The following is a 23,008-nucleotide window of genomic DNA, read 5'->3' as shown; positions in this document are numbered from 1 at the left end:
AACATTAATTATTTTTTTCAAAATTAAGAACCTCACTTATAAGAGTTTACCATTAGAGTAGTAAAATTTTAATTAACAAACATAAGGGTCTTAATATTATAAAAGTACAGTTTTAATACTAAAAAATTTAAGAACTCCAAAAATAACAACCTACCAATAAAGATGCTCTAAAATCTCTTCTACAAGAACATGGGGAAAGAGTTCCATAGCCTTTTTTTATTAAGACTTGTTAGGGATTTTTCAAAGGTTAATTAGACGCTAGGGTTCCTTTATTATAGTTAGGCTTTGAATGGTTGTAAGGTATGGTGTAAACCGGACAATGCATACCAATATTTTGGTATGCAAAACATTGGACTGTGGTATGGAGCAGATTAGTATGGAGTTTATTTTAGTATGGAGCTTTTGAGGAGCAGAATAAAAAATGCAGACCAATAGTGAATTTACAATGGTATGGAATTGTACGCTCAAATGCATACTAGTATGGAGATTTTTAATATGCAATAATGCATATTGGTATGCAATCGTCAATGGTAAATTAAGTGCAGACTAGTCCAATTTTAGTCCGCTAGCATACTGTACCACCATTCAAAGCCTTAGACTTTGCAGGGATGTTTTTTTGTTCTGATGGTAAACATTAATTATTTCACTTGCGCCTAGTTGGGATTTATGTTATTCTTTAAAGGTTTTTTTGTTGGACTTCAAATTTTATATTAGATTTTAATGCCTTTAAATGTGAAAAATAAATTAAAAACTTAAGTCCTTGGATAAATTATATTCTTTTAAAATTTTATATATCTGATTTTAGAATCAATTGTGATTTTCAGATACCATATAGTATTACAAATATATTAAAATGCCTAAACCAGTAAAGGTTAGTTAGACTTTAGTTACCGAAGATATTTTAATGGGTTTGACATTAACCAAGTTGTCAAGTGTCAACACAAACAAGGAGCGTGGCTTGCACAATCTTCTTTTATTAAAAGAAAAATAGCATTGCTTTAATCATTGCAAGGCGTGTTAGAATAAAGATCCAAATTCTATGTATGGTTTCGACTTAAAGATCCAAATTCTATGTATGGTTTCGACTTTCGAGTGATCTTGCACAAACTTTAAATAACAAATCGAAGACTATTAGGTATCTCTGCGGAGTATGGCTGAGCTATGTTTGTTTTCACGCGGTCGAGTCACCTATTATTTTCTATGCTCATCGATCCTAAAGATCCATTTTGAACACACTTACCAATATATTACATGATGGTATAATAAAAATATCAAAATATATGATAAATTCGCTATTTACATAGGATATAAGTGATAGGGGACAAAATTAGCTGTTATGCACCAATGAAGTGATAATCGTAAAACTGTCCAAAACCTTTATTTGATAAATTAAAAAAAAAAAAAAAAAAAAAAAAAAAAAAAAAAACATTAATAGGATGGTATATTCATTAACATGTTGTACTACTACTATTGTTCTTATTATTTTTCATTATGATGCTTTCACTCACTTTCATGTAACGACGTGCAAACCACATGTCCACTTTTACTTCCTTTTTGTTTCGGCGATACATTTTTTTGTTATATTGTTGTCGGCGATCCAGATTTACCTTTTTACAGCTGATAAATCCATAATTACATTCATACAATTTATCATATAAGTACACGATTAATTAACTGAGGCAAATTATCAATTGGATGTTGGTCAATATGTTTCATTCTCACTTGAGAACTCATTGCAAATTTCCCACTCTTGTCAGATTTTTTTCTTAAGTAATAGAATTATTATATATCATGCTAACAAGTAACAAGTATAAAACGAAATGAGCAAAAGGTAGGCCTGGTGCAGTTAACCAAAAATCGAATAAAAGTCTAAAATAAAACAAATGGATCTTCTTTAATAATTTGTTATGTCCTCCAAGCCCATCATTATATAAACCATTTATCGTGCAACTTTTACCATCATCAATTCAAAACATTTCTTCTTCTTGTCTTGGCTCAATTTATATATACAACACACTCTCTCTCGGTTTTGTCTAAAAAAATGGCTCGCTTCGGTATGGTTCTAGTCGTTGCACTTTGTCTCACAATCTCTGTCTTTCCGGATACAACCACCGCGCAGCTAAGCCGCGGTTTCTACTCCAAAACTTGCCCCAACGTCGAACAAATCGTGAGAAACGCTGTCCAAAAGAAAGTAAAGCAGACATTCGTCACCATACCTGCCACTCTCCGTCTCTTCTTCCACGACTGCTTTGTCAATGTATGTTTTTAGTTCAAGCGTTCTCATATCTTCGTTCTCTTCTTTTGTTAGGCGACTAATTGGTTTCTACCTTCGGTGTAATTTGCATTGTAGGGTTGTGATGCCTCTGTCATGATCCAGTCAACGCCTAAAAACAAGGCAGAGAAGGATCATCCAGATAACATTTCGCTAGCCGGAGATGGATTTGATGTGGTGATCCAAGCTAAGAAAGCCCTTGACGCTAACCCTCATTGCCGGAACAAGATCTCATGCGCCGATATTCTTACTTTGGCCACCCGAGATGTTGTTGTTGCGGTGAGTATTTGTACTCACCATTCTATAACCATATAATCCTACACTCTAATCCATATTAATTTTCATATTATTCTACCAATACTATATGTTGTGACCGACAAATAATTTTATTCTATCTCATTGCTTGTATGCATGTATAGGCTGGAGGACCATCCTATGAAGTCGAACTCGGTAGGTTCGACGGATTTGTATCAACTGCGTCTAGTGTTGAAGGGAACTTACCAGGACCTTCGGACAATGTAGACAAACTTAACGCTCTTTTCAAGAAAAACAAACTTACCCAAGAAGATATGATTGCTCTTTCAGGTAAACCAAATATGAAACAAAACATATCTTATATATAATTATATCACCAAAATGCATCGATATCTAAACCGATAGATTCATATATAATGTAGCGGCTCACACCCTTGGATTCGCACATTGCGGCAAGGTCTTTAAAAGAATTTACAACTTCAACGGCATCAACTCCGTGGACCCAACTCTAAACAAGGCTTACGCTATAGAGCTTCAAAAGGCTTGTCCTAAGAATGTGGACCCAAGAATCGCAATCAACATGGACCCAGTCACGCCCAAGACGTTTGACAACACTTACTTCAAGAATCTTCAACAAGGCAAAGGTCTTTTCACCTCCGATCAAGTTCTCTTCACGGACGGTCGCTCAAGGCCCACCGTTAATGCTTGGGCCTCGAACTCTACGGCTTTTAACCGCGCTTTTGTGACAGCCATGACTAAACTCGGCCGTGTTGGAGTTAAGAATAGCCGCAATGGAAACATTCGTCGTGACTGTGGTGCGTTTAACTAGCTAGAGATAATGATGATGGGAAAATATAAGTTATATTATTCCCCATTTTTTTTTTGTCTCTTATCTATTTCAACTTATATTATTTTCGTATGATTAATGTTTGAACGTTCATTTGAATATGATAAAATATTGGTTTGTCATTTGCTCTGTTTATGTCTTCATTTGTATTTTATCCTATCTACTTTTCTTTTTTTGTGGCATCATCTCTTCTTTGTACCCTCCAAATGTTTCATATCCTTTTTTCAACTAAATCGTAAAATTTAATTTTTTTTGGTGATATTTCTTCGTATAAAGTTGTAATTGTCATCACTAAACCTATACACCAAAAAAAAAACTAATCTATCCTCAACTAAAAATGCTTGCAAATTTTAAAATATGTTTAATCACAATAACGGTTACTTTTTGCACCGTTAATGTTGGAACTAATACAAAACACTAGAGCAATTAGAAGGAAAAAAACTTATAAAATTTTAATTAGATCAGAATCAGAGCAATACTAATCTACTAGTATCCAATTAAATTAAATCAAATCAACCCGATTTAAATTGGAATCCAAACGGTAGCGAACACTACACTATGACCTTTCCACGTCAGGACTAGACTATTGTCGTCATCTTCCTTCTTCATCCCCCACCCGACGGCGTGTTCCTCCAGCATCGCCTTCACATCCGCCACCGCCTCTTCCTTAACCCTAACTCCACCGAACTCAGCCTCTCTCATCCTCTCAAACCACCGTCTCTTCGTCTCACTCCTCTCCACCCTTTCCGCACCTTCCTTCGCCACCACGTTTTCTATCTTCCAACTTATCTCCGCCTCGTACCGTCGCCTCTGCTCGCTCATAAACGTGTCGGTTGTATCAAACGGTATCCAGAAGTAGTTAAACGCCGATCTTAACCGGTTAACCAAGTTCCCTGATGTGAGATCTACGTCTTCTTCTATTAGGGTTACGATTCTTGGATTCAAAGATCGGAGATGTTTCAAGAAAACTGTTCTAAGCGATGAAGATGATGAAGTTAGGGTTTCTTCAGGGATGTAACGGAGCATCATGTGGCAGTTAACAACGAGAGCCTCGTTGAATGAAGAAGGGTAAACCCGTAGTTGTTGTAGGAGGGAAGAGAAGCCATCGGAGTAAGTTGAAGGTATGATTGTGAACTCCATTGTTATGTTTCTTGTGGTGGCGAAGTTGACGAGTTTAGATCCGAGTTCTTCGTAGGAGATGTTGATGAACGGTGGGAAGTTATCGGAAGAAGAGACGACGGTGAGTTTAAGAAGCGGAGGAGGTTTGTTGAATCGGCTTGCCATGGCGTCTATGAGAGTCGGGATTTGCATACAATGAGTCAAACTTAAGTCAACTATGTGAACCGTTGAGTAACCTTCCACGGCTGTTAAGATAGCCGAGTTGGCCGCGATGAATCCGAACCGGTGCCAAGGAGTGAGGTCGACGAACGCTGCTAGCTCCACTACTGAGAACCGGTGGAGTTCATCTGCCGGAGGTAGGAAACTAATGGTGGATGATAATGTAGGGGTTTTGGAGACGGCGCGTGAGAGCAACGCGCGGAGGAAGGCGGAGGTTAGTCGTTGGGTGGAGTCACCGTCTGGTGGAGCAGTGTTGTTGAGCACCCAGAGGATTTGGTGAGCCAGTGCTGCGTCGTTTGAGTCGATGGCGGTTGCGCAGTGGAGGAGGAGCTGTTCCATGAAGTTGGCGTCGCCACCGCGTAGTGGTTTGGGAGAAGGGAGTCGGGTCAGGTTACGAATCCGGGTTTTGGTCATTTGGGTCGAGTTTTGGAGAGAAGTGTATCGCTTAATCTTCTTGTTGTTGTTGTGGCTCAAGAGGAAACAAAAAGAACAAAAAGAGTAGAGAAGGGTGATGAAAAGGACATGTCCATATATAATATTTACGTAAAATAATTCTGAAAAGTGAAGAATAGAGAGGAAGGAGACAAAGAAGAGGGATGAGGAAAGAAAGAGACGAGACAGTAGAGAGAGTCGTGTAAGTATGTGTGGTAACCTTATCATTGGGAAACGCATCGCTACGGTCGCTTGTGTTGTGTAAGACAAATACATAGATGAGCAATATATGTATCCGATATATGACTTAAATAGCTAAAAACATGAATCAAATAATTAAGTGGAAGGGTGCATTTTATGCTGAATCTTGTCTGTGTAAACAATGTATATGTTATTTAAGGAAAGTATAACATTTGTAGTAACATATTTTAAGCGAATTACTGTAACATATATACGACCAAGAAGTTGAATGTTTTTGTTATTACATAGAAAGTATCAAGTCTGTGAAGGGGTGCTTAATGGTGGGTGACATGTGAAGTGGCAGGTTTGTATTTATGTGTACATGTACGGCTGAGTATTTGTCATCTAGGTTAGTATTATTCTCTTTCGCCGCGCCATCGCATTCATGGATATAATCACTGCATGCACTTTGCAACAAAAACAAAATTTTATACCCCCATGAGCATTTGGACGTTATTCAATTATTAAATTCAAAATTTCTTGGATTGAATTCAACATTGAGATACAAGTCATATAACATGGAGTCATGGACTATACACTAACGGCTCCTCTGGGGATTTGATATATGTATTTATGCCCGTGGCCGCAGAGTTCACTCTAACTCAATTCGTTATTGTTAACACTTAATCGAAGCAGTGAAGAATAATTGATCTTGGAGATAAAACATGAGATGATTTAAAATATTGAATTATCTAAAAACTGGATCCAGTTATTAGTCATCATCGTTATCGTTGGTTGATTGGTCCCTCAATAGAATAAATCAATTTGTTTAAATTTGTTATAGGTGGTTGGTCGTTGTTGTGGGAGAATCCAAAACAAGCTTTTATCTAGCTTTTGAATCCTGTAGAGCATAATAAAAAGAGATAAGAAATTGACTAGCTCATCTATTGTGTGAAGAAAATAAAAGAAGAAGCTTAAATTGTCACCAAGATCAATGGATTTTCAGATTAATATCACAAAGGATGAAGAGGAGAGTTGTGTCTAATCAAACAACTCTCAAGGTTACAAAAGATGAAGAAGGCTCGTTACCAATCAAGTAGCTTAATTTTTTTAATCCGCTGCCATTTTTAAGTTTTTAAATTTATGATTAGTTAGTTCATTGTTGTTTAATTATTGCACTGTTGGTTGATAATTGTCTAACATAAACTAATTATATTAGTGTAAGTTACGTTATCGTGTGTTAGTTTTTTGTTTCATGCCCGCATGAGACACATAACGGAGCTGCGTAAGTTAAGCCTATTGGGCTTTATCAAACTGTTATGCAGATTGCCAATATGACATTGGAACTTTCTGGCCCATGCTTTCAAGGCTAATTTAATTTTTTATTCACTGTTTTGGTAATATTACACTATGGCTCTGGTAACCATTATAAAAACAAAAAAAAAAATAAAAAGAACAAGTGGGGTTTTCTTCCTTTTCCCTATCTCTCGTTCTCCATAATGCAAATATAAGTGCGGATTCTTTGGCACGCTAAGCGCGACTGTCTCTGCAGCATATTTTGTTTGTAAACAATTTACCCTCTAATTAGTTTTTTTGAGCTGATTCTTTTGTTGTAAAAAAGAAATGCAAAACGGAATAAACAGTTTTTGAGGAATGAAAAAAAAATCTGCAGAGAATGAACAAATTAATAAATGGTAACCAAACAATAAAAATATTTTAAAAAATATATTAAATATTAAATAAATAAAATTTCAATGATAATACTAATATTACTTTTAATGTATGTATAATGAATTTTACATTTGATTTCAAAATAAAATTTGTAAATTAAATTTAAGATATGTCATATTAAATATTAATAATTAATTTTAACCTACAAATTTTTTTTAAAAGTAACTTAAAATATTTTTTATTTTATTTACTATATAAATATGAGTCTCATAGATTTATTTTACTATTCATACAGTTTTCAAATAGAGCCTTCAAATTAGTTTAACATGAAATTCATATCAAAAAAAAAATTTCAGTCAATACATTGTGAAAATATGAAAAATTCTTCTATTACAAAATGATATATTATAAATAAATATATTTTTTTTATTTATTTGAAAATAAAAAACGAATTTATTTTTGTTCCATTTGTTCTTCATCAATTTTGGAGAGGAACATTTTTGCTCTAGTGTTCTTTATTTTTTGAAAAATGTAACGGAACGTAGAGGAAAAAATATTAATTTCAAATGGTAAAAAAATTATAGAATTAAAAAGAACGTGATATTCCTCCCCGTTCTTTTTTTAAATATTGGTCACCAATTAGTGCTTATTACTCATTCTTTTAGGAAATACAGTTTTACAATTATAAAAGCATGTACAGACTACAGTAGATAAAGAAAATAAAACATCGATTCGACAGTAACATTGGTTAAGAAAAGAAACTTATTTTGCAAAAGACCCTTAACAATAGCATTAAAACGCAGTGGAACTTGAGCTCTCGTTTTTTTTTGTATTGGTCTACTCTTTGATAGTTCACTACTACGATAGGGGAATACTAGGCTAGGGAACTACTTGGGAACTACTTTACACCAAACACATTTCGAGACACTAGCACTGACAAACTAGATTATCAATTGTTTATTGGGTGCGGTTTATAGCGCTTTGTATTGACTGTTGTGGTTAATAACATTAGTTGAGTAAAAATAAAATCTATATCCAACGACGAATATATTCTCTATGTGGTTACTGGTTACAACTTACAACATGTAAAAGATTTAGTCAAAGTTGAGAAGCAATCGTAGGGGACCCAGAAGGTGAAAGAGTGGATATTATGTTCCAGTGATGAGGGAACCAGTCACGTGAAAGTCACGTGTAGGGATCCCACTTCACGTCCTTGTCGCGATCTCTCCCAAATCTTCAAAACTGATCCGAGAGCCTCTCCAAAGTCTCGTTTTAACTTACAAAACTACCCTTCGCAAAAAGATTACATTATGATTCGTAAAAGATTGATGTCAGTGACGTTGTATAACTTAATCATGATATATATATATATATATATATATATAACTTGAATCAACTCGGACATTAGAATTTAGAAGCATCTATAATCTTATTTTATACTTGTTTTGTTTAACTCTTTTTCTTTTCTTTACTTTTGGCTTTAATAAAAGAATATCCTTGATTAAGTATTAATAAGTTTTAAGTGTACGGCTACGGCCAACAAAATATTTGAAGGGGCTTTCACCAAAAAAAAATATATATATATTTGAAGGGGCAAGATGGCTCTTGGGTCCTCTCCTTACTCGAAGGATAATCACACAATGCCTGCTTAAGGACCACAAAAATGCTGACCAAGTCTTTTATGATCATCTCGTTTCATAAGAAACTCAAGAAAGATTGGCAAGAAACATAAAATTTGAGACGCCTTGAAGTTAATCGTGACCATTTTGATGGTCTACGTCTTTTGTTTCTCCGCCTACATGTGCTTTTTTTACTGATCACCATTTTTGTGGAATATAGAAAGAAAGAAAATGTTTCATAATCATGTGAGATTTATGGTTTGATTTGCCAAACGTAATTATTTACGTTTAGGTCTTCCTTAATAATATAACTATCATTTTTACGTATATAATATTAACAACTAAACTTTTGTTCGTATACGAAAGAAAAGTTTAAGAAAACATCAAGTGGACTCACTCACACCGACTTAAGTGGAGAAGATGATGAATGCATTTGGGCCCGTTAGAAACTGCGGCTGCTCGTGCCTTTTGGCATGAAACACGAATCTTTGCTAGTATATGTTTCTTTATTCTCATTTTATTTGATGATGGACTCATGTTTATCCGAATTGTTCTATTTAAATAACAAATCACAAACAAAGAGAATCTTTCTACTAGTATAATTAGCTCCCCAAATATTGTAAATCATGATTAGACACTAATTAGAATGTAATAACCGGACGAGATTGAATGTAGGAAGATGAAAGAAGCCCCCACTTTCATGTCCCAAAATTCGAGAAGATCTTTCACAAATAAAATCCTCAGATCCCGGAACATCTTATAGCTTTGTATGCTCATTAAAAAAAAAAAAAAATGTTGACAATAGAATAATTATTTTCAAAACTAGTTAAGGCTTTTTTTGTTTATTTTTGTCAATCAACTGGTTAAGGTTTTTATATCTTATGGTATATTATAAAAAAACTTAAGAGTCGGAATTCTTTCCAATGCCAATAATGATACGAATATATCATATCATTCAAGATGAGTAACGCGTATCATTTCTTAAATTTCCATATAGTTATTGGAAAAGAAAACAAAATGGTATTTGTGCACAAGCTCGTTATAGTTTCATGTTATCAAGAACTTACTCAACTCGAAATTGGTCGGGTGTTTTGTTTATGCTATATATATTTAGATATACTAAAAATAAATTGCTTCTCGATGATAGGTTGTTGACAAAACTGGATGGTGTATATATATTTTAATAAGAAAGAAAAAAAGAAAAGAGAGTCTGGTGGTCAGAAAAAGAACAGGGAGTGACGTGGACCACAAGCAATTGTTTGCCCACTGGTGGCTGGTCGAAAGTATGGATCCCACTTCTTCTTCTTCTTCTTCCTTCATAAGATCTTCAAATCACTTCTTCTGTTCCAACAACCAATTTATTATCCACATTTTCAACGATTTTTTGTTTATTTTTTTTCCTTTTTGTCGAAATAGAACTTGAAAATGTATCAATCTTTTTGTTTTCTTGCAAAAAAAAGTCACCGTTATTGTACAATGTAGTTTTATTTTTCTATGATGATTGATGAGAATGAAACTTCTTTGCAAAAATAGTTGTAATATTTCGAACATCTAATGGATACATTCTGTGTACCTTTTTTATCTTTCTCTAATTTTCAAATTTATATTCTAATTAAATTTCATACTTCTTTTAAATAATTTTATGTGGTTAGAAATGTAAAAATAAATGAAAAATTCCATGTTTTCACCACCCTACAAAGTACAAACCCTCTTGAAAACTAGAGCTGACGAGTAATTTATTTAATGGGTAAAAACTTGGCACCAATTTTAATTGATGAAATGAGAATGAAAAAAAGATTACGGTCAAAATTAAACTTGGGGATAGAAATAGTTTATGCCATCTCCCTTAATCTTTTTTGCCTCTAGCAACCACCATTTAGTTTTAAGTCATTTATGTTAACGAATTATTCGATGAACTTTTTCTAATATACATATGTAGAATTCAAACAAAACAAATGATCGGTATCATACAATGAAACCACAATTGTAATGTCGGAATATCATAGAATTTGTCGTCGTTTTAGTTAGGTTCACTCTTACGTTATTTTTTTTTAATCATTATAATATGATATAATAAGCAAACATGTTATAGGTTTATTTCATTGTTTCTAGTTTCTACGCCATCATCCAGAGTCCACAGATCAACTAATACCTTGATATTAGATTTAATTAAATCAAACAATATGTAAAGAAGATTAAAAAAGGAAAGAAAAAAAGAGTACTTTTGAAGATTCGACGACGGAGTGATAAAAACGACTCTTTGCGTCGTCCAAAAGCCGCCTCTCCCAAAAGCTTTTCCCTTTACCACCCCAAACTTTTTGGTTCAATCCAACTACATACATACATGCATTATATATTGCATACATACATATTTACGTATATATATATATATTATATGTAAAGCACCTTGTTTAATCCTTTAGTAAGAGTTTTTTGTATTCATGCGGAGAATGTTAATGTATGGTAGACTAATCTTTAATACTTTTATTTCACAAAAAGAGATATACTTTCAAAGACAAGCCATTGAGATATAGGTTGTAAATGTCTTTGGATATTCACAAAGGACCATCGTTATATACGTCAGATAAACAATTGTAAACCGTTTGAATAACAAATGTATTATCTAAAGACAATAAACCTGCAAATAATTAATGCTTGTGCATTTGGGGGGAGTAACCCAAAGATGATTATCAAAATATCAAGTTGTGTAACATGTTGGTCCTTAATTAAAGAATCGAAGTATGTTGGGGTACGAAGAAGACTTGGCCGGTGCTTTGGATTGTGGAAGATGCATGTTGACCTTCAATCCGTGATTGTTATATATTATTACTTTTGTTCAATATATCGATAAAAAACAAACATTACAATAGCTAGTAATTATTATTTATCGTACATATTACCATAATTATCTTCTAATTTCAAATGGGAAATGATGATTATAAGTTGTCAAAAAAAAAAAAGAAATGATGATTATAATGAACATTATAAAAATAAACAGTACATACACCACCGACGAATTATCATTATTCTATCAATTAATTAAGATTACTTTTTAAGTTAATTTCCTCATAAATTTAAAAGTGAGAAAACAAATCACTTAATTTTGCCGGTGTTGGTTGCCACATTTCCAAAAATATTAATCCAAAAAGGGCACCAGGAAAAAAAAAATTACTCGAAATTACATTTTTAACCTCCAATATTCCCAAAAAAACGTCGTAGTTCAAGCGAAAAGGTTGAGCAACTTCGCCGTTTCTCCTCCGCCGCGTACGTACCGATCACCGGCGATGTTGTCTCGGAACGAAACCGTCGTAACGGAATCTTCTGAGTACATCGACGGCGTATCCTCTTTCAATGGCGCCGTTTTAATCGGAAAAGTAGGGATCAGAGAGAGATCGAGCTCCGACGAAGGTTGCTCCGACGTTAAACGTTTCCGTTTCGGAGGAGAAGCCGTCGATCTGGTTCTAGAGCTCGAGAATCGGCAGTGGTGGTATATATTCCGGTCGCCGGAATCGTCTTTTCGTAAATTCAGCATCTCCGTACAGATCTCGGAAGCTTCGTCGGAAGTGGGAGACGGGAACCCGGCGAATCCGGCGCCGCCGCCGTTGAGAAGCTCCGGTATCGGTTTCAAAGAACCGCCGCGTAGCACCGTCTCAACCGCCGCTTGACAAATATTCCAGTTCCCCGTCCATAACAACCCGACGGCTCCGTTCACCGGATTCACAGTTCTTCCACAAGCTTCGTACAGCAAAGACTGGAACAACGCTGTAAAAAGTCCAAAATACCCTTAGTATTAATAAAACGTCGTCGTTTATAAATAAAGGTGAAGAGAGATAGGATCCGGAGAGGTTTTCAAAGTACCAGGGCATTGAGGTTCCGGTACGGCGGAGATGAAAGACATGAGACCAGCACGGCCGAAGAACTTAGCGACGAAGACGGTGGCGTGGCCTTGAGCTTCTGGTGGCTCGATCCATTGGATACATGGACGGAGGATGCAATTCTCACTGCAACCTTTTCGAAGAACTCGACAACCATTGCAACTCATAGTAGTAACTTAATGTTTCTTTCTTTGGTTTGGTCTGTAATCTTGGAGATTCAAGAAGATGACTTTTTTTGCTTTTAGTACAAGAAAAAAGATATTTGCTGTAAGAGAGGAAGAGAGAGAGTGGGACAAGGGTTTTAATGTTTGGGAGAAGAAGGAAGAGTATGTAAATATATATAGACACAGAGAGAGCGAGAGATACATTGATACTTGGGTAAAGGAATGGGTCATGCATTTGGGATTTATTTTATCTTAATTGGATAATCAAGTTTAAACAACCCTACAAAATAGAATGATTAATGCAAAAAATAAAAACAACTGATTATTTTGTATTGTTAAAACGACAATAGCTTTGATCAATAACAATGTAGGTGTACCATTAATAAATTACTACTTACAAAAATGTTATGTTCATATTTTTTTTACCGTATTTTGGTATCGTTTACTTTTTATTTTTTTTTCCTTCTACTAACTAAAAATCTTGTGTACCGACTCATTATTTTGCATAAGAAACTTATGTTATATAATTCAAGAATATGAACTTTTTTTTTCTTGTTTTGTACTTTTGTTATGGTAGGTTAATTGAGATTTTGCCCAAAGAAAAAAAAAAGGGTTAATTATGAAAGTTAGATATATAAAAAATAAAAGAAAAAGAAAATGGTGTGTGGTTGTTGACTAGTTGGTGATGAGGAGAGAGAGAGGAGATTCCAAGGTGATGGGTGCGAACGGCTCCGTGTCTCCGCGAATAGTTGTGCCTCCTCAACCATTGGTTCTTTTCTGCTTTTTCTATTTTATTTCTTTCTTCTATTCTTCATTTTATAAAATTTCTATAAATGGGTTGCGTCATGCGTGAACGATCTCGATTATTTGATATGCAATTCTCAATTCTATCTGATCCAGTGTTTATTTGTTTGTTGACAATTGTTTTTGGATTTCACAAGTTTTTTATTTAGTAATATTATCTTTCTCAACCAAAAAATGTAGTGTACTGATTAACATGCATTGGGCTAATGACCCCTCAAGAGTCGTATCCCCAACCAAAAATCAGTAATAGTTTGCGTTTTTGTAAAGAAAATTTGTCTTTCTTAAAATAGTATCTATGAATTCAAATATGGATCATCATCATGCAGTACGTATACTTTGTAAACAATATATATATACTATATAGTGATGAAACCAATGAGATTGTGTTTTTGTTTAGGGTTAAGTCTAATCTTGACCCTTCAACGAAACTAATCCGCTATATGACCCTTAAATCGACCTTAAGGGTTTTGATAATTTAATATGAGAAAAATGTTTTAGAAGAAAGATAGAGGCGTTGCTGACTCACGTGTGTAGCAAAATCAAAACACTTTTTCTCCTTACATTTAGTAACAAAATCAAATGTGATGAAGGAAAGATCTACAACATATATATTTATAAATAAAAAATGTCTTCTCTTCTACATACTTTTCCAATAGTAATGCGGTAAACGGCGCCGTTCATTGCTTACGTGGTGTCCTTTACCTACACTCCAATTAGGCATATTTCCACTGAATGAATGCATGCCGTCTCAATATATATATATATATTTCTTTATTCACCCAATTACTTCAGTTAGTATACTAATAAAGAACACAGAAGTATTCGTTGAACTTAATTATGGGTTCTAAAGGTTTATTTTGCTGAGACATTTTCAGAACACTTAAACGCCACAAAGTTGGTCGACAAATTGTTCACAACAGACACTTAGACGCTACCTCGACTAGTCAACTATTGGTTTTACTGTGTATTACTTCATAACTAAAAACTATTTACAGCAATTATTCTATTTTGAATCTTACAATACATGTTTATCACAAAATTTGATTTGTTCCCTTTGTTCTACAACCATAGTTCCTGGAGGCTTGAAGTTATTCCTAACAAATATTGTTTTTAGCTATATTTTGTAATGAAAGCGAAAAAATGCATGACAAACTATTTTTACAGTTCAATACACTTATTGAGATGTTGTTTGATAGAGAAGAAATGGATGAAAGAGAGGTTCCACAAATGGCATTTATTGAGTGCTCCAACATTTCCTCTTTGATTGTCAAAGTTTTACGTTGAGTTCCAACTTTTTCAATTTTTTCTTCGACATCTCCATCGAGTTCTGATTTCAATATAAGTGGGCTATATATTCTCAGCTATAAGAGAGGACACACTATCACTATGGGCTCTATTATACTTTTCTTATGGTCCAAAGACTCCAAACAATGAGTCTTTGGTACATTAACACCATTTCAACTGGACCGTGCCAAAAAACTTGGATAGCATTGGAACGTTGGAGTGCTTTAGGCCTTTAACATTCTTGTAAGGCCTTACTATATTTCAAATTACAATATGCCCACATTTGTGAAATTTCAAGTTTTTAACAATATGAAGTAATGAACACAATAGTGAAAAAACATGGGAAAACGACCAAAGTTTATACTAATTATTTGCACATGTTTATATAAGATGTAAGGTGTACGACATAGTTTTCCTTTGATTTTCTAGTGCGCTATTATGTTTTTTTATTTATTTATTATAACTGTGCCTTCATTATTTTCGAAATATCCTTTTCCTTTTTAGTCTTTTCCAAACCAAAACCTAAGCTAGATTAAATTTAATATTTATAATATTTTATGTTTAATTTAACCCAATACACTTATATTTTAGAAAACATCTAAAAAAAATCAATTTTTCGGTGTCACAGAAAATATTTGTCTGTATATAGTGGCATTTAATTTGGGAAAAATGTCATAAAAATCCCCAACTATACATTTTCGTTGATTTAAAGCATGAATTCTTCCTTTGGTGAAATAAATACTCATTTTTTGTTGACTTTGAAATAAATCGTAAAGTTGTTGACTTGCCAATTGAGACACAATGTTAACTAAGTAAACAAAACAATTACACGATGTTAACTAGCTGGTTACTGAGAACTGTTAATGTACAAAACGATGTGCTACTTCACCTCTTCCTAAGAATAATAGTTACTTCACCAACGGGGCTGTGCTACTTTACTAACAATTTAACACAAACCCAAACATATATAAGGTTTATGTTCAAGAAGAAGAAGCGAGAACAATGGTGAAGCCTTTTTCTTCAGCTTTCATCTCTGAAACGTCTTCTCATCTCCCACACGACACAATCTTCCTCTCAATATTTCGGACTCATCCCTTGTTGGATAAAACAGAAACTTGCAGGAAAGAAAAAGAAGAACTGAAACTAAAATTGCTGGATTGAAATTGAGAAGCACAAAGTCTGAGAAATATAAATAGATGAAGAAAATAACTACCCATAACCCATGATAAGAAAGTTAATTAATCAGAACTACCCCTAATTACTAAACCCATAAACCATAAACTCCTAAAACCCAGATTTAATTTTGAAACCACAAATTCTCTGAAGCTGTATTCTTGATTACCGATTGGTGGAGCTTCTCCTCTTATTTCGAATCTTTGGAATCTCCACCATCGATTTCTGATTCTCCATCTTCGACGAGATTTATGATCTCAGAGTCAAACTCCAATTTTGCCTTCTTGAAAAGCACCGAACCTCTAAAAGAAAGAAGAAGAAGGAAGAGAGTGGATTGTTTATTTGAATGTTTATTTATTTAAACATTTGCTCGTTAACTAGTCTCAGTAACGATTAGTTAACTCTGTGTAATTGTTCAGTTTACCCAGTTAATATTGTATCTCAATTGGCAAAGTCAACAAGACTTTAAGATTTATTTCAAAATCAACAAAAAAATAAATATTTATTTCAACAAATCAAGAATTCATATTTTAAATCAACGAAAATGTATAGTTGGAGATTTTAATGACATTTTTTCCCATTTAATTTAGTAAATACCCAATATCCATATTATTTTTTTGGATGCATAATTACTCTTTTTCTTAGAAGATACATAAAGAACTGGGATCGATTTGGACGTGTAAGATATTTTTTCTTATCGGAACAAATTATAAATACTAAAAGACTCGTAAAAAACTCGTGAAAACGAAATAATACAGATTTATAGAAAAATAATTTAAGCGTGGAGGGAAGTGTGTGTGCCAACCAATCAAAAAGATAATACTAATCAAAGACGACAAGACACTTAAGGATTAGTTTCGTCGTTAGGTACTACTAACCGATCTATCACTACTCAAAATAATTAATACTAACATAACCCAATATTAATACTATTTTCTGCTAATCAAATTACGTTTTAAAGTAGAAAATTTGATTATTTAAATATTACAAATGTTTAATCGAATAGTTAAATCCTTAGGAACAGATTCAAGCTGGGGAGTGACAGATTCACAGAAGTGTGGTTCCATTGCTTGCGGAAGTAGTAAATGAAAATTTCAACAAATAATGCAACAAACAATAAATCAATAGGAAATTTCCAAGAAATAGTAGCTTTTATTATTATTCTCTCTTATCAAAACAAAATTAAGAATAAATCCAAATATTTCCCTGTTTTTTTTTTTTTTTTTTTTTACTTTCTATAAACAAAAACCAACGACGAATAAACATTTGAAGATTTTATCTTTTCGTATACGTAAAATAGAAATTAAAAATAATCCAAAAGTCCACTCCAATCATTTTCATTACACAAGACTCAGCTAATGATCGATCACTAGCTAGCTAAGCCCGATCGGTAAAAATTATAATAATAATAATAATAATAATCACAACACCGACTTTGTAACTTCGTCGTCGGAGAGTTGACTTTTCCCATCGCTAACTTGATCAGCCGGTAAGTTCAGGTCAAACCCGTGGCTAGGCATGTTACCGTTACTACCACCACCACCATCGTAGTGACACCGTTTGTGACCACCCAATGCTTGACCAGACGGGAACGACTTAAAACATATAGAGCAGTTATGAGTCTTCCCACTTTGACCAACCAAACCGTTACTAATAATATTTGCGTTATTAGTAACGGAGCCGTTAGTGTTGTTATTACCTTCTTCGTTATTATTATTACTAACCGGTTTCCGATGACTGGTTTTGTGTCCACCTAACGCTTGGTAAGACGGGAAAGATTTGCCACAGACTGAGCATTTGTAATCTTTTTGATGATCGGACAATGGAGAAGAAGGAGAGTGATGATCGGAGGAGCCACGAGCGAGCATGAGGAGGCAGAGAGCGAGATACTCTTCCTCGGAAGGAGGGTTAGGTTGATCTATACGGTGTCGTTTCGTACGTTTTCTTTTGGTCCATGATTCGAGATTCTCGGGCTCGGATTGGTCGAGGCAGCGGAGGAAAGGAGGAGGAGGAGCGTTGGTGGTGGTGGTGGTGGAGGTGGGAGAATTGAGAGTGTCGAGAGCCATATGGTGTGATCTTTTTCTTTGATCAAAATGATGATTGAGAGAGATGATTATAAAAAAAAAAAAAAAAAGAGAAAAAGATGGAGAGAGTGAAGTGAGCTGGTGAGGGAGTGAGATGAGATGTGAGCACGTCTTTGTTTTAATTTTTGGGTGATTAAGAGTGGGAACGTGGGCTCTAAGTGATCAAGTGGTGCTTCTTCTCTTATTTATCCATATCCATTAATATCTCATCCTATTTTTTCATCTTTATTAATTTCTTTTATTTTTTAATATATTTAGAAAGATAAAATTTGAACTAAATCCATTCCAATATATGTAAAGAAAAAGACAAAAAAAAAAAAGAAGGAACTTTCAAGTTTATGTTGGGGTTAATATTATCAGTTATGTTGGTGTAATTAAACCGGTTAATTATGATGATGAGAGAGATACTCAAGTTCATATATATAGTAGGACATGTTACTAATTAAATTTTATAGTTCTTTATTTTGCTTTCGAGCTGTTCTACTCTCAACACTAACATATATGATGAATATATGATCATCAACATTACTTTGGATTGATCTTTTGATAAAACTAGGAAAATATTATAAAATAAAAAATATATACATCAAAGTCTGGAAAAAAAACTATATTTTCAGTGGCCAGCGGCTTTACTTACTAATAATGCGTAATCTAAGAATGCCTATTTTATAAATTATGTGCTGTGGCCTGTGGGGAAAAAAATCATGTAAACTATATATATGTTATTAGAAGAGTCTAACATCAAACTTTATTGAAAAGCCGAAAAAAGTAACACATTCACAAAGATGGAAAACTAAAGTACTTATCAAAGTTGTGCCAATTTTGTCGATAGGTAGCAGTCCAAGTCATGAGCTGATCAGCTTAATTCAATACCTTCTTCTTCTTCTTTTTTTAATTGGCGAGGATTTATTATCCGAATTGTCAATTTTAAAAACACTTTATTCAAACTAAATATCTATCCACACATACTTTTCACAATAATATAACTTTTTTCTTTTCTTATAAAAATGATTGTAAAAATAACAGTAACTTGTAGATTTCGTAGTTTTAAGTCATAAAATTGACTTTTTTTTAGAGGATAATTTATCATACTATTAGAAGGTATAAACTAAAAACAGGAAGGCATAAACATGCGACAGGTGTTAGATGGGAGTTTTGAGTTTGCCCATACATTCGGAGTTAGTTTAAAGGTTAGGCCAGGTTAGCGAATCTTTTCACCTGTGATGTGTGGCGTTGGGTCGTTGACGAGCTGTCAAGTTTTCATTGGTTGGATGCAGGTTAGATTCTTTGGTTGGGGGACACGTGGTTAGTTGTGTATGGTGGAAGTGGTACGATTTGGTGGAGACTTAAAATAGACGGTACGAGACACTTTCTTAAGGCTCAGGCGACATGGCTGTGTGTGACACCACCCACTTCATAAGCAACTAATTTATTTTATTTATTTAACTCTTCTTACAACCAAAAAAGTTTATGATCTTTAAAAAATGTTTTGTCTAGAGACTTGGCATATTGCTTGATTTTTTGTTTCCTTCATGTTTTGTTTTTTCTATCCCGATTTATTATAGATCTGATAAGAAAATCAAGAGGAGATAATTAGATGACACATGAAGATTGGAGGAATTTGAGTTCGATAGACAAGAAGTGGATATACACATGCATGGGATGATGATATTTAGTGCTGTAGAATGGACCATTGAGTAACAAAGAGTCCAAATTAGTGATTGTGAGATGTATTTTCAAAATGTTTTAAGTTTACTATGTTTTTTCTTCATAAATTCAAAGTTTTAAGTTATTAAAATTTTGAGAAATGATTTTTCTCGTAAGAATTTCTAGATATGGATTTAAAAATTGTACAAATGATACTCGATCAGTGAGTATTATTATTAGATCTGCAATTGGGAAAAACCTTACAAATGTGAAAGAGTGGTTTATTATTGGCTTTTAGTTTGGATTTTGGAACATCCCTCCCTCATATGATCCTTTTTTTTCAGTGTTCTGTTTTGACCTATTTAGAAGAATTTAGTGGATTTTAATATATAATGTTTCAATAGCTTTGCCTTGGAAAATGTTGATACTTCATTATATCAAGTCATGCAAATACGACGTCAAATGAAAAATATACAGAGATCTCGTATACCTCTAAGTCCAACTTTGCAAGGATCTCAAGATGGAACAGGACCAGAAGAAACCATAATATTTAAAGCAATTGTTAGAAAACTGGACAATAACATTTTATGCGTTTAATGTGGAGCAGACTTCATTTATCTTATTTTGCTACTTATATCTGTCACGGACATCTCTGGAGACAATATCAGGTTGGGTTGTCTTGACTCAACTCTGGTAATGATGTTGCTTATTGTCTGATTTCTAGAAAAACGTCGAAAATTTGGTCTCTAGTGTTGTTGTTGGATGCATGTTTTTACAGTTTTCACAAAAAGCTATTCACGCAGAAACTACAATGTTTATCCTCCCGCTATTGGTTTAGATGATGAGTCCATCTTAAAAAGTCTAATGGACTCTTCTCAACAAGAGAGAGAAAAATTAAGGAAAAAAAAAACAAAGAAATGGCTTCGCCCGGGTTCGAACCGGAGACCTTCAGTGTGTTAGACTGACGTGATAACCAACTACACCACGAAACCTTTGTTGCTACACAGTAACTAATCGTTCTATTTAACAGTTATTTGCTTGAAAAAACTTACTCTCCCATCTCTGTCCCCTATTTTTTAACACGGAATTAAAAAAATCTGGGTTCCTCTCTCAATTGTCGATCTCTCGAGTTCCCCGATCACCATGAGTAAAGGTCCGGGACTATTCGCCGACATCGGAAAATACGCGAAAGGTATCAGAATCTTCCATTTTTCATCTCCAGTAGTTTTGATTTGTTCTAGATATGGCCATGTAGATGTAGTGAGACGCTAGTGCGTGCGTTAATGTGCAAGTGTTGATGTTTCTCGTAAGCTGAATCTTGAGTGTTTTCTTCTTCGTGTCTGCGTGTGTTAAGATCTGTTGACGAGAGATTACAACACCGATCAGAAATTCAGTATCTCCACTAACAGTATCTCCGGCGTTGTAAGTCAAGTCCCCTCGAATTCACAATGTGTCTGAATCGTGTTCTTAGTAGTAGATACTCTGTTTTCGATTTTAAGAATTCGTAGCTTATGTTTTGGCCAGCGAGTGAATGAATGAGTGAATCATTGAGCATTTCTGAGAGACAGAGCAAGTTTAGGATGAAATTAGTTTAGTAGTATATGGTTATTGAGTGAAATTATAACTCAAATCTGGTTTGTATCTTTTGATTCTTGCTCCTGAGACTGATTCATCTGTGACTTGAGTAATTGGTGTGTACTTCTGTCATCTGTTTTGGAGTTAGCTTAACACAGGCTGATGAATTGCTAGCTAACAACATGCTTCTTGGAATTTTACATTTGTGGTCTTCAGAAGCACAAGGATCTTATAGAATGAAACTAATACTAAAATGGTTGCGATCTATTGACCTTTATCTTTCTGCTGTTCTATGATATAGGCTCTTACTTCCACTGCTCTGAAGAATGGAGTAATACATGCTGCTACTGTTGCCACACAATATAAGTACAGAAACGCTTTGTTCAATGTCAAAATCGACACTGATTCTAATGTATAGTCTCTAATATTATTATCCCCACTCAACAACTTTGTTTTTGGAAGTAAGTAAAACCATGTTTTCCACCTCTTCTTTTTTTTTTTCACTTGGGACAGATCCTGACATCCATCACGTTCACTGAGATCCTTCCATCGGCAAAAGCCATTGCCTCCTTCAAAGTTCCTGATTACAACTCAAGCAAGGTAATACAATCTACAATTCTTCTACAATGATTCTTCAGCATTCTGAATACGAAGCCTTACTATGATATTTACAGCTGGAGGTCAAATACTACCATGATCACGCAACAATTACAGCCGCTGCAGCTTTACAACAAAACCCACTAATTGATGTAACAGCCACGCTAGGTTCACCAACTATCTCATTTGGTGCTGAAGCTGGATATGACACCACATCTCGAACTTTCACAAAGTACAACGTCGGAATCAGTGTCACAAAGCCGGAACAATGTGCCTCCATAATACTGTAAGATAAAGAAGCTCTTTATTGATCAAAGTTCTATTGAGCTTTTAATTTGTATAATCTATTGAATCTTTTTCTTGGAAATATTCTCAGGGGAGATAAAGGAGATTCGATCAAAGCTTCTTATCTTTATCACCTCGATGAGTCAAAGAGAAGCTCCGCAGTTGGAGAGGTATTCAGGAAAATCTCAACGAACGAGTACACAGTAACTGTTGGTGGATTGTATGCGGTTGATCACTTGACGAATGTGAAAGCTAAGCTGAACAGTAACGGTAAGTTTGGAGCTCTTCTGCAACATGAGGCCCTCCCGAAATCGATAGTGACTATCTCAGGTAATGGACACCAAGACATTAGACAAGTACCCAAGGTTCGGTCTCTCGCTTGCCCTTAAACCTTGAAGAGCTACACATACCAATATGACCCTTTGTTTGACAATAGAACATTTTCCCTTTTTCTCTCGAAATGCCAATGTTTACACTTGAGTTTGTTGTCGTTTTTTTTTGAATAATGAATCCCTCGGGTAATCTACCACTTTCTAGGAGTTGTTAAATTTTTGAGCTCATGCTTAATGAATCTTGTGTGCTCAAACAATTTGTGAAAACTAGAATCTTTGTGTTTTCTAACAATGTCATGTTATTAGCAGAATAAGAAACAAACCAGGGGACGAAATGATATAAAGAAGCGACTGATAATAATGAGTTGTAAATCTGACTTTAAGAGTTGTTTTTGTTCGACTTACTATTAAAGAACATAAGGTTTTGGAAGAAGTGATACAAAAAAATGAACCGATTTCAGAGTTACGCCAATCCGAAAAAACAAATGAAAACAATAATACAAAGATAGATCTTTCCCTACTCCAAACTCAAACATACAAAGAAACGAACTAGGAGAACCAAGATTTTTTGGAA

General features: G+C 34.3%; 2 protein-coding genes, 1 long non-coding RNA gene, 1 other non-coding gene and 3 pseudogenes across 7 annotated transcripts; 2 read left to right on the top strand and 5 right to left on the bottom strand.

Moving 5' to 3' along the window:
- The first annotated feature begins 1,951 nt into the window (after positions 1-1,951).
- On the top strand, positions 1,952-3,635 carry LOC104791228 (peroxidase 35). The gene is made up of 4 exons (XM_010517060.3): positions 1,952-2,257; positions 2,351-2,551; positions 2,692-2,857; positions 2,950-3,635. Exons 1-4 carry the CDS (start codon positions 2,042-2,044, stop codon positions 3,354-3,356), a joined length of 990 nt encoding a protein of 329 aa, XP_010515362.2. The 5' UTR covers positions 1,952-2,041; the 3' UTR covers positions 3,357-3,635.
- A 165-nt stretch (positions 3,636-3,800) lies between these two features.
- Positions 3,801-5,206, bottom strand: LOC104699014 (scarecrow-like protein 32 pseudogene; annotated as a pseudogene). Its single transcript, XR_015559133.1, has one exon. The product of XR_015559133.1 is annotated as a scarecrow-like protein 32 pseudogene (transcript).
- Positions 5,207-11,659: 6,453 nt separating this feature from the next.
- Positions 11,660-12,869, bottom strand: LOC104791225 (LOB domain-containing protein 38). Its single transcript, XM_010517058.2, has 2 exons — positions 12,473-12,869; positions 11,660-12,376 (listed from the first exon to the last, which is right to left on the bottom strand). The coding sequence occupies exons 1-2, from the start codon at positions 12,654-12,656 to the stop codon at positions 11,835-11,837; spliced, it is 726 nt and encodes a 241-aa protein (XP_010515360.1). The 5' UTR covers positions 12,657-12,869; the 3' UTR covers positions 11,660-11,834.
- A 2,636-nt stretch (positions 12,870-15,505) lies between these two features.
- On the bottom strand, positions 15,506-16,245 carry LOC104791224 (uncharacterized). Its single transcript, XR_768882.3, has 2 exons — positions 16,084-16,245; positions 15,506-15,855 (listed from the first exon to the last, which is right to left on the bottom strand). It is a non-coding gene; the product is annotated as an uncharacterized LOC104791224 (long non-coding RNA).
- Positions 16,246-17,046: 801 nt separating this feature from the next.
- On the bottom strand, positions 17,047-18,150 carry LOC104791223 (zinc finger protein AZF1 pseudogene; annotated as a pseudogene). The gene has a single exon (XR_015559132.1). The product of XR_015559132.1 is annotated as a zinc finger protein AZF1 pseudogene (transcript).
- Positions 18,151-20,563: 2,413 nt separating this feature from the next.
- On the bottom strand, positions 20,564-20,637 carry TRNAV-AAC (transfer RNA valine (anticodon AAC)). Its single transcript has one exon. It is a non-coding gene; the product is annotated as a tRNA-Val (tRNA).
- Positions 20,638-20,716: 79 nt separating this feature from the next.
- Positions 20,717-22,701, top strand: LOC104791222 (mitochondrial outer membrane protein porin 2-like; annotated as a pseudogene). The gene is made up of 6 exons (XR_015559130.1): positions 20,717-20,837; positions 21,000-21,067; positions 21,522-21,632; positions 21,734-21,820; positions 21,895-22,103; positions 22,194-22,701. The product of XR_015559130.1 is annotated as a mitochondrial outer membrane protein porin 2-like (transcript).
- Positions 22,702-23,008: the final 307 nt, after the last annotated feature.

This window comes from Camelina sativa, chromosome 6 (genome assembly GCF_030686135.1).
Source record: "Camelina sativa cultivar CO46 ecotype springtype chromosome 6, ASM3068613v1".
Taxonomy (NCBI): domain Eukaryota; kingdom Viridiplantae; phylum Streptophyta; class Magnoliopsida; order Brassicales; family Brassicaceae; genus Camelina; species Camelina sativa.
Note: the sequence above shows the minus strand (reverse complement) of the source record. Positions and strands in the feature narration are given on the sequence as shown.